Source organism: Tinamus guttatus, unplaced genomic scaffold (genome assembly GCF_059628265.1).
Source record: "Tinamus guttatus ecotype Peru unplaced genomic scaffold, ASM5962826v1 Tinamus_guttatus_pri_ptg000005l, whole genome shotgun sequence".
Classification (NCBI taxonomy): Eukaryota; Metazoa; Chordata; class Aves; order Tinamiformes; family Tinamidae; genus Tinamus; species Tinamus guttatus.
In genome coordinates this window covers 3,550-23,200 of record NW_028288539.1, presented here as the reverse complement: position 1 = coordinate 23,200, position 19,651 = coordinate 3,550, and the positions used below count along the sequence as shown (strand labels likewise).

At 35.8% G+C, this 19,651-nt stretch overlaps 1 protein-coding gene across 1 annotated transcript in view; it reads right to left on the bottom strand.

The window, feature by feature from the left end:
- LOC148596345 (palmitoyltransferase ZDHHC14-like) overlaps positions 1 to 19,427 on the bottom strand; it is a gene marked incomplete at its 5' end in the record, with an annotated part of 39,649 nt that extends 20,222 nt beyond the window's left edge. The window contains 3 exons of the mRNA XM_088521018.1: positions 1,206 to 1,254; positions 5,705 to 5,842; positions 19,262 to 19,427. Of these exons, the coding sequence (XP_088377144.1) occupies positions 1,206 to 1,254; positions 5,705 to 5,842; positions 19,262 to 19,427 (353 nt within the window). The remainder of the gene's footprint in view (positions 1 to 1,205; positions 1,255 to 5,704; positions 5,843 to 19,261) is intronic.
- Between the last annotated feature and the right edge of the window lie 224 nt (positions 19,428 to 19,651).

Here is a 19,651-nt window from a genome sequence, read left to right as displayed (position 1 = left end):
GAGAGTATAAACAGTGCCATCATTCACCACATTCAGTTTTAAAACTAGTTACTGGCCTTTAATACGTGAAAAACTTCAACGGAGCAACTCAGTGAGGACTGAGTCAAGTAAGTGGATGTATCAACCTTTCTATTTGAAAAATGAGAAAAAAAAATGGTGACATCCCTCAGAGGACACAGAACTGGTATACATTAAAAGGGCAAGAAAACAAGCCTTAAAAAAATTCTGAAATCCATATGGAATGTTTTCCCATGATTCCATTCTAAGTAATAACAATCAATGACTGTGAAGAGGGGAAAGAAAAGTTTCTTCTTTTTAATCTTTTGTAGAAAAGAACAAACTGTATGAGGTACAATAGCCAAGCCAACAGAAGATGCTTTAGCACATGCACAGGAAAGCATTATTTTAATAGAAGCTTTTTGAAAGGTACAAGCTGCTTATCCAGATACACCATTCAAAAGATGTACATAAGTAGAAAGCTTACAGTCTATACAGTAATGTAAACTGAAAATTAAATGGAAGCTTCCCATTTTCCTTTATGTTAACTGCTTTCAGACAGGAGCAGGAATCCTTTCCATTCTCACTGAAATATACAGAAAGCTGGTGTCAAGTAACAAAAGGAATATTATTTACAAAATAGTAGTCCTTGTGTATGCATATATTTACTTTTATGTAATCTAACAGAAGTAGACACTTGAAAATCTGATTTTCTAAAACCTGTAAATAAGTTAAATCAACATTAAGAATACTTTGAAGTATTCAGCTCTTCAAAAGCAGCTTAAGGTTTCAGTTATTTCACAGTCCACTTTTTGTATTCTGACTTGCCATTTCAGGTACTTTCTACACTTGCCAATTCAGATATGCTTACTATAGAAAGAGCAGAATAATTAAAACCCTAAATGAAACCATGGCCTGTGTGTGAGATTTATTTACAAATTCCGTCACAAATATATGGAACATATTTCCATCACACATGTATAGTACTTTTTCAAACATACTGTGCTGCTAAAGAACAGGCTAATCTGTTCCCTAACTCCAAAATTTGGTGAGAAATCCTGTTGTGATCCTGTGTGTGCAGGAAGTGCTGAAGTCGTTGATGAAAGTCTCAAAAGCACACATCTAACAAGAGCAAGCAACCAAAGAAAAAAGGCATCTCAGATGTTATTACACAACAAAAGCTACAAATTCTTTCAGCAAAAGGATATCTTGCAGGACTGTCCTTCAGGGCATTGAGGAACCCTGTTTGCTGTGAACCTGCAGAAAGAGAACCCAAATTACAAACTGAATATCATACTGAATTACAGGCTGTATTCACCATAGTTCACACAATTAATATTTGAATATCTACTGAATAATTGCAGAATAGTTTTACTAATGTGAATCTGAAATTATGCTGTTCAGCTGCAACAACAACCTGTAGTATATTTTCTCAGTAATACCAGATTGATGCCTGCATACTTTCCCATGAAGAAGATCTCCGATTGTGCCTGTTCTTTTTAGACCTAATATAGGAAAAAAAAAAAACCCTATTTTTTCCTTAATAAATATTATTTTTCAAAAGCAACTTTTGACTTGGAAAAATTTCTGAAATTTATACTATGAACCCAGATTCTCAGCTTTCCGTTCCTTATTCTGGAAACGGCTGAAGTTCTCTAGACTAAAATTATGCTTTCACTGAATTTACATAGGTTTTTTTGTAGAGGTGCTTGTTGCCTCTGGTTGAGTTGAGAATACCTGCTAGTTGAAACAAACCCAAGAACAGTTCTAATGAATCAGAGATGGAGAAGCTTCTACTTGGGTTCTCCAGCCATGAGACATCAGTCAAAAAGGGCAATTTGACAATTTGCAACTGTCTTATTGTTACACAAGGATAAGGCATACATAGCTTTTATTTTATTCTATAATTTATTTAAATGCATCAGGTTGAAAGCATTTCTCACAGCAAAATTTTAAGATATCCTTAAAAAAATACACTGTTTCTCCAGACTTGTTTGGCCAATTTTACTGTTTATCATCAAAAAGGGAAAAATTACTTACCTTATTTTTCTGAGTCTCGAGATTTTTCTTTTAGAATCTCATAATTGAGTCTTACAGTCTCAAAGCACAAGATTAGTGGGACATACCCCTACTTTCTTTCTGCTTAAGATCCTTAATGGCAATGGCAGCAGGTAGGTATTATCTGCATGTCCTACTGCTGGTCACACTATTTCAATTCCCCCAGAAGGGAAAGGCTCCTCATTATAACACACAAACGAAATACTGATGCCTCCGGGTTGAATAACTGAAAGACACCAACTTCAGACTTATTTCAGCATAATATTATGTGCAAAGATTCTTAATCCTGGAGAGGGAAAGTTTCAAAGGGATGATCCAAAAGTAAGGCCTGAGAAACAGGAAGTTAAGCTACAACTCATAAATCTCAATGCCTCTTATGCTTATCAGAAATTACAAAAATGCCAGCTAACAAGATTAAATCATTACAACATTTTGTCTGTATCAAGAAATCACAGAATCACAGAATGGTTAAGGTTGGAAGGGACCTCTATAGATCACCTAGTTCCACCTGTATGCACAAGCAGGATATATAATATAAGATATATATGAGATATATAAAAGATAAAGAATAGGTTTTCTATCAACAAGAACAAAGCCAGAGAAGGAACTTCCCTCTTAAGATGAGCTATGTAAGGTTTTGTTAATATAAATGCCTAAAGATTACTATGACTATCCCTCATCATCTTTCTAAATATCCACTGTCAGATGGCGTGAAGTCAAACACAGGAGATCCAGAATAAAATGTTGCTGACAAAGGTAATTCATCATCAAGAGCTAAGAACTGGACTTGGCAACATCATCAGAACTTTCTCTACAATCAAGAATTTTGTCAAGATTTGTAGAAATAGAACAAATTTATTCTCCCCCTTCAGGAAAAGTAGTGAAAAACACATCACTTTTTACTATAGTCTCTTCCCATTGCCACATACAAATAATTGGGCATTTTCTTTGACAAAATATTCAACTATATAAAGTGACAAAATCTTCCTCTCTCTATAAACAAAATTCCTGTCTGAGATCAAGTTCTTTTGCAACATCATGATGCTTGTCTCCAGAATTTTCTTTGAAAATATATGTATATTCCTTCCACAGAGGTTCCAGGTTCACCATAGTGTTCCTTGCAAACATAATTATTGTAACAATATACAAATCCGGAGGTATTTTTACTGGTTACAACAACCCTATCATTGGGTGTTCTGTTTTTTTTTTAAATTTTTATTTTTATTTTCCTTTTTTCTCCCCCCCCCCCCCCCCCGGTCAGTATGGTATTATTTCGACTAAGGAACTATCACTAAGTGATCCTCCTTTTCATCAAACTAACACTGCATTAGAAGACATCTTAGAAAGAAAGGAAAAAAGAAAAGTATCTTTGCAGCTGAATGACTTTCAAAACACTAGACCAGAGTCCTAAGATTAGGACTGAGACTTGATTAGGACCTAAATCTTGATTAGGACCTAACTAAGTTAGGTTAGGTCCTAACATTAGGACTGAGGCAGCCTGCTCACAGACACACCAGCGCAACACACCCTATGCCCATTGCAAAGATCCTTGTCTAACAGTAAACAGCAGTTGAATAACCTCAGGGCTGCAAAATAAAGCAAAATCAGCTGAGGGAAAAGTGGGAAAAAAAAAAAAAAAGTGAACAGGAAGAGCACCAGAAGAATGCTGGGCACAGAAAGAATGGAGTTCAGACTGATTAAGCATGTAGGGAACTCTTTTTGTTCGCAATCAAGAATGCACTAGATAAATCTGAAAGCCAAACTTAAATTTCAAATGTAGCAAACATGAGTGAGCAAACAGCACAAGAACTGCTCAATGTTCGTACCTGCTCCCATTGCCTTTAAAGACCAAGCAATCCTCAGAACTGTAGAGGTTTTTCTGACTCACGTAATGGAGAGAAAACTTTACAGCCAAAATCTTTTACAGGTGATATACTTTAAAAAGGCAGCATTTAACGTTTATTACCTGCAACACCTATACCTAAAGCATTTCTCAAACACAACAGGAAATAATCCATTTCTCTGACCTTTACCTAAAGCTCACTTTGAATTAGATATGCACTTCTAATTGGTCAACATTATAAAGGTAAGATACACTGGATAAATTCACTTGGCATACAGAACATGAAATGCTAGGAAAATTTTAGTAATTTAAATACTTAGAAGTGGGAAAAAGCACTGTCATTTTTGTGAAATAAAGGTAAATTAGCTTCAACAACAAAAGCCTTGTCAGAGCAATTACTTTTTCAACTACTGAATTCTAGCAGGCAAAACCACAGTTAAAAGCGTGCCTCCTCCTTAAAACTTATGCATGTGTGTGCTCAGGTATATCCAAATAAAATTCAAGGATTTAAATATTACTGGCAAGCATTCTCTTTCTAATAATTACTTTTTCCTTTTTAAAGTACATGTACATCTTTCCTCTGCTATTGCAACTACTACTAGAATTGCTGTATCTGTCAGTGAGGACAACTTGCTGCTCAAGAACCACACCGAATTGAAGTGTCCCTAGCTCTGGTCTCAAATGCAAGCTACAGGAGCACTGTGGAGTGTCACCTTATCCTTCTGCTGTGAAGCACAAGCGAGAGGAGTTCTGCCTTTCAAAATACAAATTTTCATCCCCACACCCAGTAAATAACTTAAGAAACTGAGCACAATCTGGCATATGTTTTCTTAGATGATTTTTAAGCACTGTCATTATGAAGCTAGCTTTCTAAATGTATTATAAAATAAACAGGACTTTGTTTCTATCAGGTTTCCATTGTAACAAGGAACATAAAGCAGCAAAAAGATCGTATTTCAAAAATGTTTTAAAAAATTCTGTTCAAGAGGACACACCCCATACACTTAGTAAAAAAAAAGATACAGCATTCTTAAATTTCCTAATGAAAGTGGGTTAAAAAAAATCCAGAATACAAAACAGGTCTTTGAAGACAGCTCATATAGTCTATCACCACAAACTGGAATAATAACAACATGCAGAAGCTAAGACAATTTGTTATGTGTGTGAGGAAAAAAAAAAGAAAAGAAAGAAAATAAGAAAGCTTTGAAAAAAAAATCCTTAAACCCAATCCCAAATACAAATAAAAATCTGCCTCAAAATCATGAATGTTCATCTTCCAACATTCACTATATTATAAATCAATCATTTCCAGAATGTCTATGCAAATGAAAGTTGCTTATGTCAAAAACAGGATAGAGGAAGATGTAAAACTAAACAGGAGAACAAGAGAAGCTGCAAAATAGCTCAAATTATTAGTTTCTAAGTCACCTTTTTTGGATGAATAGCAAGTGACCAAAGATTACTGTTGAGAAAGCACACACAGTTGTTTTGAGGGGGAAATGCTACTAACTCTACGATGGGATGTAAAATGTGTGTGCTGTTTTTGCAAAACAGCTGTCCACAAAGGCAAAAAAAAAAAAAAAAAAAAAATAACACTAATAAAGCCTGTGCTGCATCAATGACTACCATGCTCAGGGTCTACTACAGACCCTGAATGGGAGTCACTGGAGACTGTGACGCTTCAGAGAAAAGGCAAATAAATAAATAAATAAATAAACAAGCCCTGAATGATCAAAAGATTAACTTAAAAATAAAAAACTCAAGCAAATGGCTACATACGTAATCTGATTTCACCAGCATACTTACGAAGGATGACGTGGGTGATAACGAATGCAAATATAAAGACTGTCAGAAAGGACAGAGATAAAATAAACATATAAAAAAATCTGTAGTTTCTTTTCCCCACACAGTTGCCTACCCAGGGACAGTGGTGATCAAACCGTTCTGAAATGAGAGGCAGAAGAAAAAAAAATGGAAAACAATTAATAGAATGTTGTTTTATTTGAAAAAAAAGCTCTCTGAATACTATATTAGAACTCAGGCCACAGAGAAATCTCATTTAAAAAAGAAAAAATAGAAATGAAAAAACAAATATTTTAATGAAACTTTACATTTTTTAAAGAAAAAGTATGGCTGAGGCGAGCTTCTGTTAAACTAACAATATTATGATGATAAATTGCACAGTTTGACCGATAAGTGTATATTTTCCAGCAGCATATGTCACAGTATCAATTAAAATGTAAGGATTGTTTTTTCCAATGACTTTTCTACTCAAAATTGGAGGTTTTGATTTTTTTTTCTTTTTTCTTCATATTTCATGATCATACCTTTAAAGGTTTATACCCACCATTATATCACTCATCAATTACGGCACATGAAGTATTTCCACTTTCTCCCTTTTCTTTTAGTATTGTTCAAATATTATCCATTTCAGACCTCCCAATTTCCCACTTAGAATTGACATTGCCATACAGAACTGTTCAAAGTTGTAGAACCAAAACCACAACATTTTCACTGATTATGATTTAGATTGTCTGGTAAAATCCACTTTCTCCTTTAGCTTAATAATTTTTTTTTTAAATTAGATGTTTTGCTTTTTAATCACTTGTTTTATCTTTGTGAACACCATATGGCACAAGTTGGTCTGTCACCCCATGTATCACGTGGGCTCCCTCTTTTCCGTACTACACCAAGCCCTTTCCCTTTATTTCTCTGAGAGATTAACTCATTAGTGAGTCAGAAAAAGGCCAGGGCAGCTGAGAAACTGGCCTCCAGAACATCAGGGAAATGCCCCAGCGTTGGCAGATGTCACAGGGAATAGTTAATCCAGCTGCTTGTGCAGGTCTCCCCATGCAACCTGGAACCTCCCAGTTCCAATACATCGGGTAACGAAAACAGAATGATTGTCAGGAAACAAAACAGCATTTCGTAACTTTGCTTTGGAGAGATTACATGACATAGTAACAGAATTTTAAATTTTTAATCAAATCCAAGATTATAACATAAGACAGATGCTCTCATGCTGAATCCCTCTCACTCTCTGATCCTTGTCCAAATCTTGTTTTGTTTTCTCTGACTTTTATGCCTCCATTGACGTATGATATCACTCTATTTGTAATTGCACAGGAAAGGCAAGCTACAAATTTGAAGTCCTTAAGCTCTGTGTTAAAAAGGCACATCTGTTCAAACAGACTAGTTTATTTTAGCTATGGTTTTATGTTAAAGACCTACATGAGAGGTTTTCCTTGAAGGATGTGTTTAGGATTATCTTCATTAACAACAGCAACAAAGTCAAAACAACATGCACTATAGATTTCTGAGTTCACTAGACTTTCAGAGATTTTTTTTTAAACTAGTTTTGTGTGACAGCTGTTTGAACCACATGTTTTTGCCATAAATCTGTTTCAAATTTCAACAGGGCTATTCAAGGTGAAGTTATTGAATGTTCTTAGGGCAAAGCTTCAAAAATACTTTAATTTGTTGAGTATTGCTATGAATACTAAGTACCTTAAGTACCAAAAAGGGTAGACACTATCACCTTTACCTCAATGCAATATAGTAGTATTCCCAAAGCAACCACACACTGAACCTGGACAGTTCTATTTTTAAAATCTGTGCTTCTGCATGAGTCCTAATGCTCTGATAAACACTTCATTTAATAGTATCTAGTGCAGTACATTTAGTGCAAGTAGTACCACAAAGGAAAATCAAGTTAAAAAGCATTTTAAAAGCATAGTCCTAAAGGTCTTTTTGTACCCTATTGCTTCAGAAAAAAACAATCATGATGTGTCTTTGGAAGAAGAATCTAAAATATATATATTAATTCTCTTTTATGCTGAAACAGTAGGAACCAACAAGTTTACTAGTATAAATACCAGTTGCTAGCCATGATGATATTCAGATGTATGTAGGGTGGACATATAAATGGACATACACACATTCCATACTGCAAACTACCTTGATAACTCCTTTCCATTTCTGCCTTCAGACTTTCTGGTAAGTTGAAAGGTTCTGTTTTTACAATAATAGCCTAACTAATCACTGTGAAAATAACTATTTATGATGTTAATAAAGCAGAATAGGTCAGAACATATTAGTTGAATAAGAAAAGCTTTTTATTAAAGTGTTCAAATTGAACCAAATTATTACAATTAGTATTATGAACAAAAAAAAATGGGTTTTATCTTTCTCAACAACAGTCACAAAAAAATGCAGAATGGCTAAGGTCAGTGGGACCTTTAGAGACCATTCAGTCCAACCCCCCTGCTCAAGCAGTGTCACCTAGAGCAGGTGACCCATGACTGTGTCCACTCAGGTTTTCAGGAGATACCATAACCTCTCTGGGCAGCCTGTGCTCTGTTGCCCTGCCGGTACTTTTTTTTTTTTTTTTTTTTCTGTAAATACAGACAATTTCACATGTTTCTGTTCAGGGCCATTGCCTCTCACGCTGTCACTAGGCACCTCTGAAAAGAGTCTGTTTCTATCTTCACTATACTCTCCCTTCAAATATTTATACACACGGACACAATCCTCCTGGCGCCTCCTCTTCTCTAGGCTGAGCAATCCCAGCTCTACAGATACAGAGCATTACAAATAATAAAAAGCTCTAAATATACAAAGGGATTTGACATGAATGCTATGTGCCACAAAATAGTACATTAAATAGTAACGGATTATTCTACTCAGCTGAACACAAACACGTACATGCAAGTTAAAGATAATAGCCACATTATATGCCAGACAAGGCTCACTTTGCCTGGTGCTTGAACAAAGTGCCAGAGAGACACCAGGCACTCAAATAGCTGCTTGTAGGTTTTTTTTTTTTTTTTTTCCCCACCCCCGGAAATGTTTTTGACCTGTTCATTCAGCCTCTAGGTGAAAAAATCCATTCCATCAAATTCCATAATGATTACTGGAAGGTCTAAAGAATCCTCAGGAATTAACGGCATTTTTTTTATTTATGTATTTATTTTGCAAAGTAAAGGGATTTTGAACTTAAAACACCTATCATCTTAGAGTTTTTGAACCACTCTGCTTAGCTATTAATGCAAGAGAAGAGTCAACAGTCAATGCGAAAATTAGCAAACATATACTAAGCAGAAACTTCTAGCACTATCAAAAAATACATATTGCCTCTCTTTAGAGCTCTTTCTTCTTTCTTATAGTATCTCATAGCTTAATAAGTATTAATGAAGAAATAACAAATTATATTAACTTTCATCCTCAACAGTCCAGAAACCTGCAAACCAAACCATCATCAGTTGGGTAAAACAATGTTTGCCTATCATTTTTGCTTGTTTTGGATCATTCTGGCAGAAGAATTAGGATTTACCTTCCTTGAAAAAGAATAATACTGAGAGAAAATGGGAATTCTGGCCTAATGAACTTAAAATGCAATGCAAATATAAATGCAATGACATGTGTTATGAAGAGTCACAAACTGTCTGAAGGTGGTGGCTGGAAATTTGGTTTAAATTCACAGTGTTTCCTACCTTAGCTAATGTGATATTTATGTCAAAGTTATTGCAAAAATCTTTGCAGCAAATGAGAGAATCAAAATGTTTGCAATAAAAATAGTTGTTGGTAAGATGTATATTAGAACTCCTAATGTGGGAGGAAGGAAGATACAAGGCCTGGAAAGTTTGTCTATGGAAGCATCCCAGGAACAGAGAAGTTAGGACAGATCCTCCTCCTGCACTCTGACTTTCACACAAAATAAGGCAGGCATTTGCTTCAGGACATGGTATAACAGCTATATCAACACTTAATAACAAACTACTGTTGAAAGGGATGGCCCTGTTCCCCCCTTTTAGCATCCTGTGAGCAGCCTCTTCCCTGTGTGTTTATGGCCCTCCTTCCTTGGGCTATGACTAGTGCTCATTTTCTCCTTAGGGAGGTGGTTCAGTGAGGCAGAGTAACTGAAAACTGGGTTGATTTTCTATTGCTTAGTTCCACAAACCAGCTCATCAAAATACTGAACACCAAAGCTGGCACAAAGTGCAGCAGGGAGAATATGCTGCCCAAGAAGAGATCAAATAACCCCTTCAGAGACAGCTATGCATTAAATTAGCTTAGTTATAACACCAACCGCACTACCGGTTAAAATGGATCAGGAAATCCAGTTTTGACTAATTCTGAAGAGCCTAAGAACAAAAGTAGAATAAAAAGGACTGAGAAAATATATGAACACTTTATCAGGTGAAGTATCAATGAAAAAAACAAGTATATGGAGACTAGAAATGCTGCTGCAACGATCACACAAAAACAAAGAGGTAAGAAGCCTCAAGCGACATCAGGAAGGCTCCAATACTGTTCATTATACTATTTTTTTCCTAAGACATCAATAGCTTAGAATTTGGGTAATAGCTTCTGCATACAATCAGTACCCGCATACCCAAAACTGTGGGAAGGTTTACTGAGGCAATCTGTCAACTGGCAGTGAAAAATGTCGTGAGCTGACTTTCCTTCACCCCTCTTTACCTCACCTAAGCTGTTTATGAGGCAAGTCAGTTAACTAGTAAACTAACCTGGCAGAGGAGAGAGAGGGAAAAAAAAAAAAGGAAAAAAGGAAGAATAAAGGGAATTAAGGCTGCTCAGGAAGCAAGGTAGCTTACCAAGGGCTATGTGTTACCCAGGGCTGTTTGAATCAGCACGGAGGAGGGAACCACACAAGTGGGAATGAAGGGGAGGAACTTAGCAGACCATCCCTTTGGAAGCCATAAGCTGCCAGCATGACTAAGCAGTCCAACTAAAGCTCACCTAATAATATGTGCTAACGGGATAACAGAAGCTCATACAAGTTATACCATACTTCGGATATTCCTCTTTCTTTTTCCTCCCCCTGAAACATTCACATTTGCAAACTTGCTTAAGAAATGTTAACTGCTGGCTATCTCAAATAAAAACAGAAATGAGAACAGTTCTTATTTTATAAGCAATGTCAAGTTTGGGCTTTACAGAAGCAGAGTGTTTCTTCACAAGGCCCACTGAAATATGTTCCATGCTGCTTGGGACCAGAGAGACAAATAACTGCTTTCCATAGCCCAGCAAGCAGACTCTTTAAATCCTTAAACACTTCTCTTCCATTTTTGAATGACTGCACACAAGGAAACCATGTGCAAAATGACCCTAAGGATTTTTTTCCTCTTTTAAAACATTCAGTAAAGTTCTATCACATGGAAGAACAAAAAAGTGCTTTTACATGGAACATTTGTAGGCCAGCTTGGTCCTTCAGCTTGCAGCCTTTCTTCTCTGTAATGCCTTCTGACCTTAACAGCACTTATTATTATTTATGAACTGCTGCTTTTTTTCTCTGCTTGACTGAATTGCTACCAGCCAACGTACGTTTTCTAAGGCTTAGCGTGAAGGCAGGTCTCAATAAGACACAAAGTCTACAGGTACAAAAGCATGTAGGTCACATGCACACTAGCAGATTCTAATGCACACAAGTTAAAATTTCTTTCCTTATTCTTTCATCTCGTTCAAGTAAAGCATTGTACAGCAAAGACATACACCTAAGACATTCAGTGAATATTTAATAATTTTAATTATTATAATTATAATTGTAATAGTTTAATGATTTTAATATTTAATACTTGAGTTCTATTTAATGCATGAAAATCTAGGATTTTGAAGAGTCGACAGTCTACTTTTCAAACTAGACAACAGTCAAAATTGCTCACATCACTCAAATAATTGGGCCACATTAATCCAAATTACCTCAGAGGTACTACCAGGCCTTTGTTCTGCACACACTGGGCAGTTATGCAGCGATCGCCGACATCTGCACATATTTACAATAATGACAATTACAGCTTTTTGTAGGATCATGACATCATGATATGACTATAGCTATTTCAGCTTCTTGACGTGCTCTTTTGTATAGCAAAGCGTACTTTCTGAATCTGGTTGCTATTAAAATGGAAAAGTAAACGAGGTTTTTATATTTTCCTATACAGGATATGTACTTTTTATTTCAGAAACTGTTTATTCTGTTCTAAAATACAGTAGCTCAAACCTAACAGAACCTAACGAAACTCATGCTCAGATGCTTTGTTCCATTTACTTAAAAATCATCACTTAGACAAAAATTATTCATCTTAACAAAATTGATGGGACTTGCCCTCCACTGTCAACAGCAATCTAAAAATATAGATCAATATGTATATCTTGGCACACATCACATCCACCTGTGTGGTAGTCATTCTCCTGACAATGCCTCTGATGTTATTTTCTGGAATGAAATCAGAGGGGAAATTTATAAAGAAAATTAGTCAATAATAAAACAACAAAGAACTGATTGAGAACTGCATTTATATGCACTCTTACGTTATTTCGGAACATCTGCTAGAGACAATGCACAATAGGTCATTTAAAGCACCAAACTTGAGCACTTTTTTACTCTTACCCCAAATTGAAACACTCCAAGAAAACAAAATAGAACAGAATGAGCCTTTTAGGCTCAGGTTTACCTTCAGGAAATACATATTATCAAAAATTTCTTCCAGATTACATCCTAGGCACTAAACTAATCTCTACATTGTGATGTAAAGTGAGACAGTAATGTAACTTTGTGAAAAGCAGGCCTCTAATTAATGAGATAAATCAGTAATGTGGGTGGACAGCTACACCACAAAGTCACTGAGAAAAGCAAACACAAGGGATACGCAGACATTTTACTTTGCAGATCATTTAAATACTATCCCAGAAAGCCAAGTTGTTTATATGGGTATTAAAAAAAAAAAAAAAAAAAACCACTGCCAAGAAGCTGCAAAGTCAACTTCTTACATGCTAATCAGCTCCAATAGTGGCAAACACATGTTATTCACAAAAGGGAAATAAACACGCTTAATTTTGTTAATAAAAATAGCAATTGATTTATTCGAAAAACATCCAGTCATTGCCCTAGGATATTTCAGAGTAATTAGACTATATCACCACATAGCTCACTTCAGTGCTACCTCCAATAATAAATATTGACTAATTAACAATAAATCCCTTTGCCTGCAAGCACATTAACAGTGACATTTTCAAAGGCACCAGTGGCAATTAAGAATGGATGCTATTTGAAAAATAATCAGAGTGCATGGGAAAGGACCTCACTGCTTCACATTCTCTCCTTTACATACACAATCCTGTAAATAAAAGGCAGTATTCACTGCTTCCTGAGGGAAGTTTGGTATCCTTACCATACAGCTATCAGTCTCCACCAAGTTCAGGGCTTTGTTCTTTCTTGCTCTCTACAAAACACAACTTTTATCTCTGCCTTTGAATTCCTTAACCATCTTTCAATTGTTATTGCTTCAAATGTAAATATTTGTTTACTTAGGTTCCTAAAAATATTTGCATTTTCTTTAGTAGCTTCACATCCTGGGGTATTTAGACCATCTCTGCTTTTTCTTCCACAGACAGGACAACACATAAGTTGTGATCCTTCTCTCAAGAAACCTGCAACACACATTGTTTTTCAACAGGCTTCCTGCAATGTTTTCTAATGTTTGGACTACAAAATTTGAGAAACATGCCATTCTCCCTGTATTTCTAAAGTATGTGCAGTATATAAATTGCATAACCATTGACGAATGATTGGTCATTTCTCTAAGTGCTGGTATGTACTTCTGGTATTGTCTGCAGTGCACCTGCAACAGAAAGAGCCAAAACTGACTCCCATCTGTGAAAACCGAAAAGAAAAAGTAGACCTAACAGTTGACCACCTTATAGACTCAACTGTTGAGCTAAAGAGTAACTGTATGCACTTCATTATTGTACTCACTTCCTATTAGCAATTCATAACTTTTCTAGCTAAGATCAGGAAATGTAAGGAGAGAAACAGTTGAAGGTCAGGAAAAGGAAACTGAAAGCAAAACATGAGATAATAGAGTGATGAAGGAAGAGTGCTACAGAACGGAATTAAAACCAAGCCAGGTTGTGACATCAAGGAAAATGCACACTGGTTATACAACACCAGGAAGCTTAGGGTAAATTACTCTCAGGCATAGTGTTGATGTTAAAAACCAAGCCGTTATAAAGCCAACACTTGGCCTATTTGAACTATCTCACATTTTCCAAGCCAGAAGATGGTGGCATCTAAAATGACAGCCCTTGGGAAAAGCTTCTCTCTGAACACACTAGCCCCTTATCTTCCACCAGTGACGCACTGTATGTTTAAATAACTAATTCTGCATTTTAAGAAAATAAATTTACAGCAGTGGTGCCTAATCTGGGAAACTACTTTTTTAAACAGGAATGTTTTTATCTGAATTCTGCTGCTTGGTATACTGCTGGTAAATGACACAGTATATTTTCAAAACAATAAATCAACCTAATTGAGTCCAGGTCAGAAACAAACTACTGTGTCTGTGACTGCCTGGGAGAAATCCTTTATGGAAGCAGTGATTTAAACAGAAAAGGGGGTGTCTACTGATTTCTAATACTGCATGTTTTCCAGTTTTGTTTTTCTTTAAACCGCACAGTTTGTTCTTGCTTATCTCAAATTCACTGCTTTTCACTGCTTTCTCTTAAGCGATTAGAGTCATCAAAACATGAAATATCCTCAATATCCTCGACAAACCTGCACTATACTTTTATATTCTTTATCAGAGAATTGTTCCTACATTCAAGGATGTCACTATATAATGCTCTAGTATTACCTTTCCAGTTCTGGACTAAAAATGATAATTTCTTTGCCAATGATGTAGGTATTTGTATTTTCATATTTTGGGGTTTGTTTGTTTGTTTTCCGTCTTTTATTTTTTCCCTCCTCTTCATTAAAGGGCCACCAGTTTGACTATGTTACAACTTAGTGTAAACAAATCTGATTTTGTTTCTTCCCCATCCTCAGGGAACTATATCCTATTACCTTTCCCAGGATGTTCTCTCTCTTATGGCTAGCTACTGTCTAAGATAGATATGAGTTAATGAAAATAGAAAGCAGCATTTCACTTATATCACTATCCCAAAAAGCAACATATGTAATTTTACAGTGGATATAAAGAATTAGTACAGAATGCTAACCATATACAATATGGTCTTAAAGAAAAAAAAAGTGAGAGAAAAGAAATGAAGGTCAAAAAGTATTCACAATGTAAAGTATTCACAATGTTGCAACTTTCTAGACTCATCTCCTTCCTTTATATCCTTTATATCTTCTACTTGAAAAGCAAAAAAAAATTAAAAAAAAGAACACTCAGAACAATAACCCCTCTCCCCACCAAATCCCGACCCTTACTCCCATGTTTAGGATGAGAAATGGGAAGAGAAATGAAAATCAGATATACAAATTAGAAGAATATTACCTCCCACTGAGAAAAAAAAAATCAACAGAAAATGCCAGTGTGACACACAGTCTTTTAGCACTATGTGGCATCCTGTTTTCCCATCTGAAAAAGGTTATGTTAGGCATAAAGGCGGCCAAGTAGGATCCATCATGGGCTACTGAAACGGAATAACCCTCCAGGGTACAGGAAAGCCTAGGCTGCAAATTTCCGAGAGCGTGAGAATATTCTGCAGGAAGTATCATTGCATGCTTGCTCTCTTCTTCTGTTCTTCCCTAGGGATCCACGCTGAGAATGGCTGGAAATAGGCTACTGCACTAAGCAAAATTTAAGACTATCCATTCTCGTGTTCATCTAGGAGCTTGGAAATGTCTAGCTGATTTCTTAGCAAACCTTATTAAATATTAACACATTTCACAGTTATTCTGTGACAACCAACTTCAAAATTTTGAAGGTTTCAATCCTCTGTGAAAAAATCATCTGTATTGAAAGAAACACAGTTGAGCATCAAGAGAGATCTTTGTTTAACAATCACGTACAGATTTAAGATGCACAGATTTGACAGAAATAAAAAGGTTGTGTTCCTTTAGGTTAATGTATGTGGTGTCTCTCCTTCCATCACGCTGAATTTTTGCCGTAGTCTAGGATGGGCTAATTTGCTTGGCAGGCAAAGATGAGGCCTATCAATGCAAGGGAGTCTTCAGACTTCAGGCTTAGTGGACTAAGCTGATTTACTGCTTGCTAATAATTATTTAGCATTTCTACTTAGTCATTCTGTACAGTATTTAAATAAATTGTTCAGACGTAGCCAATTGAATCGTGTTTACTTTAATTTTCTTGTGGAAAGCAAACAAGAATAAAATTATTTATCAAAACAAAATAAAAAAGGAAATGAGACAGTCAATGCTGAAACAAATGATCAAGAAATGTCATTTCCAGACAGAGTCCAGCCTCTGGCTTTTTAATAGCATCGTATACTGCAATCAAAATCTTTTGCCAAAACCCAGCAACAACCAAACTAAGTTGACTGCTGAATTATTTTTATGTATGTATGAATTATTTTTAGGTATGTATGTGTGTATACACACAAATTTTACTTTAGTTCTTCTATTTACTATATTTACATTATTTTATGTTTTTAAAGCAGACATATGGCACACAGAAAGCCCTTGAGCAGCTAACTTCCACCTGACATTCAGAAAGGCAGTTAAAGAAAGCAAGCCAGGAACCCATCCAAGATCTTTACCTCAGGGAACACTTATTTGACCAAACCTTTGAAGGCATAAACGCAACAGCACATCAGCACAAAAATCTAGATTTTTCTAGATACTCTATGAAGGTATTGCAAAGCTAGCCGCATTTGCGCTACTACTACTTCCTATTTTCAGGAAATACTGTAGGTGACATTCTGTATAATATTAGCGAAGAAATAGAAAACATAACCCAGATCAAGAAGTAATAGATAATGTTTACTGGCCAACTAAAAAGTTAGGATTAAGTAAAATGGAAAATAATGCACAAAAGCATTTTTGTATCTACTATTTTTTTTAGATGCTAAGTATGTTTTAGAGTAAAAATGCATCAAAAGAAAATATCGAATAAAACACCTCTCTCTCACCCTATAGTCATTTTGCTTAGAAACATGAAATTCTTTTAGGAAAGAAAGCAAGAAAGCATATTGGCTTTTCTGTGCAGGGAATGCTGGTTTGAAGAAAGATTCCATTCCCGTATGATACAATTCTGTAGTTGATTTTTACTTATCCAGCAAATGCTTCAGGAACTAGCTACATGGCAAAAAGGAGTTCACACAGAATCCCAGAATGGCTGAGGTTGGAAGAGACTTCAGTCCAACCCCCCTGCTCCAGCAGGGACACCCAGAGCAGGTGACATAGGGTGGCATCCAGGCGGGTTTGGAAGATCTCCAGAGGAGACTGCACAGCCTCTCTGGGCAGCCTGTTCATGAGTTGCAATATTAAATTACTTAAATGTCTACACATCTGTGAAGTAAGAAAGTTTTTGCATTGGTTTAGTTACATTAACGGGGAACTAGCAAATTGCAGTGATACAAGAAAACTCAAAGCTAAGTAAGACTAAACCTAAATTAAGCAAAAGCATCATCATAGAGACAAGCCTGTCTCTTAAATGGAGAGGCAGATGAGTAATACATAGTCTGATCAAGTGTGCACTCTCAGACTGCAGTTTTCACAAGTGCCTGAACCATCCACTTCTTCTGAGATTTTTTTTTTACAGGAAATTAGTTACTAATATTAGTAAGTTTCATATTTTGCATGAAAAGCACATGCATATTTATATGAGAAATATCTGTAGCTAATCAGGAAATGACAGTACTATGCCCTGTACCTCGAAGTCGTCACACTTTTTGTGCTTCCCATTCTAAAAATTGAGGAGCAAACTGCAGGCAATTCATTCCAATAAATGGATGAAATATGAAAAAAAAAACTTCAAATCATAATTGCATAAGACAAAAAAAAGATCTCATAGCCATTTTATGAGCAGAAGAGTAATCTTTTTGATACAATTATCATTTAAGGAATTTGCTCATCTGTCCTCTTCTGAAATACATTCATAGTGTCACATCTGTTTGTCCAACATAAACAAAATACAGAGGTTTTTCCTGAGTTAGTCCTGCCCCCCATCACTAATCAGACGTTTTGCACAGTAGGTTTCTAAAATATAGCACAAAAAGAACATTATCAGATTATGGAATAACCTGTAAAACAATTCTTCCGTTTCAGAGTATTAAGAAAAGTTTAGGCATTATTTTAAAATAAGTTTTGGTGTGCACATGTGAAGAAAATTGGTCACAGTTACGCACACACTTTGTAAAGACAGCAGCTCCTAACTTTTATTTATTGAACTGGTCTAAAACTGTGTTTTCACATGGTGAGGCTTGTCAAGCAATACCACAGCAGTGTAACAGAATACTTATCTGAGAACATATCAGCTGCAATTCATAAACATTCCTATTTGTGAAGTGCAATGACTTTTACAACGCTTTATAAATCTTCAACACCAGAAAAACTAATTATTTACGAAAGGAACCATCTATAAATATCAATCCATCATACAGGGCTAAAAGGCTAAATACTTCATTTTCATCTAAGAGTATTCACTCTATGAATATCATCTAAGTACGAAGACATAATTCTTCCAATGACTGCTTTATATCTAAAAATATCACCGCCGAGTGCTGCAATTACATTTCTCAGCTGGAGACATCTTTCTGCATTATTTTCTTGAATGCATAAGATCCAAGCTCAACAGTGGGCTAATCAGCTGCCTAAACTCCAAATGTGATCTAATTAACTGGAAAACTACTTAGATTTGATTGGTGGGTTTTTCGGTTGGTTTTTGAATTGAAACATATCTTAATCACCTTGCCTAGCCTCCAAAGAAAAATGTCATGGAAAAAAACAATATGCTCAAAGAGAGAGAGAAAGCAAGAGAGAACATCATTACAAGTAAGTCCTAGCATTATCTACTCACTCCCAAAATATGATGCTTGCCCAGTAACTTCGTATGGATTCTGTTTTTCCAATTTCTAGCTTTGAAACTGTTCAAAGCTAGATATTACCTACAGTATATATTCTGGCCACAGACCAAAGCCTACATATTTAAATTATGCCCTATAGAGTTAGACTGGAATTAAAACTGGAAAAACAGCTCCTTGTCCTCAGTTTAGTTTGGTGAAGAAATAGCTCAGAGACTCCTCTAAACTTTGGTTTTCTTTTTTGCTAGAAAGTTCAAGGTACATACTAGACAGTCTTACTCAAACTGGGTCCGTTCCTTGTCTTGCAGAGCGGTTCAGGAAAAGTGTATGTGCCAAGAGATATTTTTCTTTCCTAGGATGGAAACAACTGAGAGGCCAAATCTCTTCATCTTCTGCCTCCTTTAAAATAATTAGCATTTACTTACAATTAGCTAGGGGAAGAAGGATGAAGGCAGAAAAAGACCTTCTGGGTAATCCTGTCATCAAACTCAGATTGGTTCTTTTTCTCTCTGATACCAAATGTATTTGAAATGTATTAAGAACATACAAATTAAATTGAACACATCTTCCTATACTTACCTACGCAGTTATCACAAAGGCTGCAATGTGAGGCACGAGGTGGGCGGAAAATCTTGCAAGTAAAACAGTATTTTAGTTTCACTGTCTGTCCATTGATGATCACTTCTTTTGTTCTGGGAGGGGGGCGGTATCCTCCTGAACTGGAGCCATTTGCAATATCTAAACATGGAAATACAACACATTAATTTTCTTATACGAGCTATGGTGCACACACACAAGTGTCCTCAATGTCCGTCTTTAGCAGGTTTCAAATGTATGTTAAATGCATATTAGTAGAATTGAAATAAACCAACTTTTTTCCCTTTCTCATTCTCCTAAAATCAGCAGTTTTAAACATAGTGAACAGATAGTTCATTATAAACAGCACCCATTGGCTAATCATTAAAATTA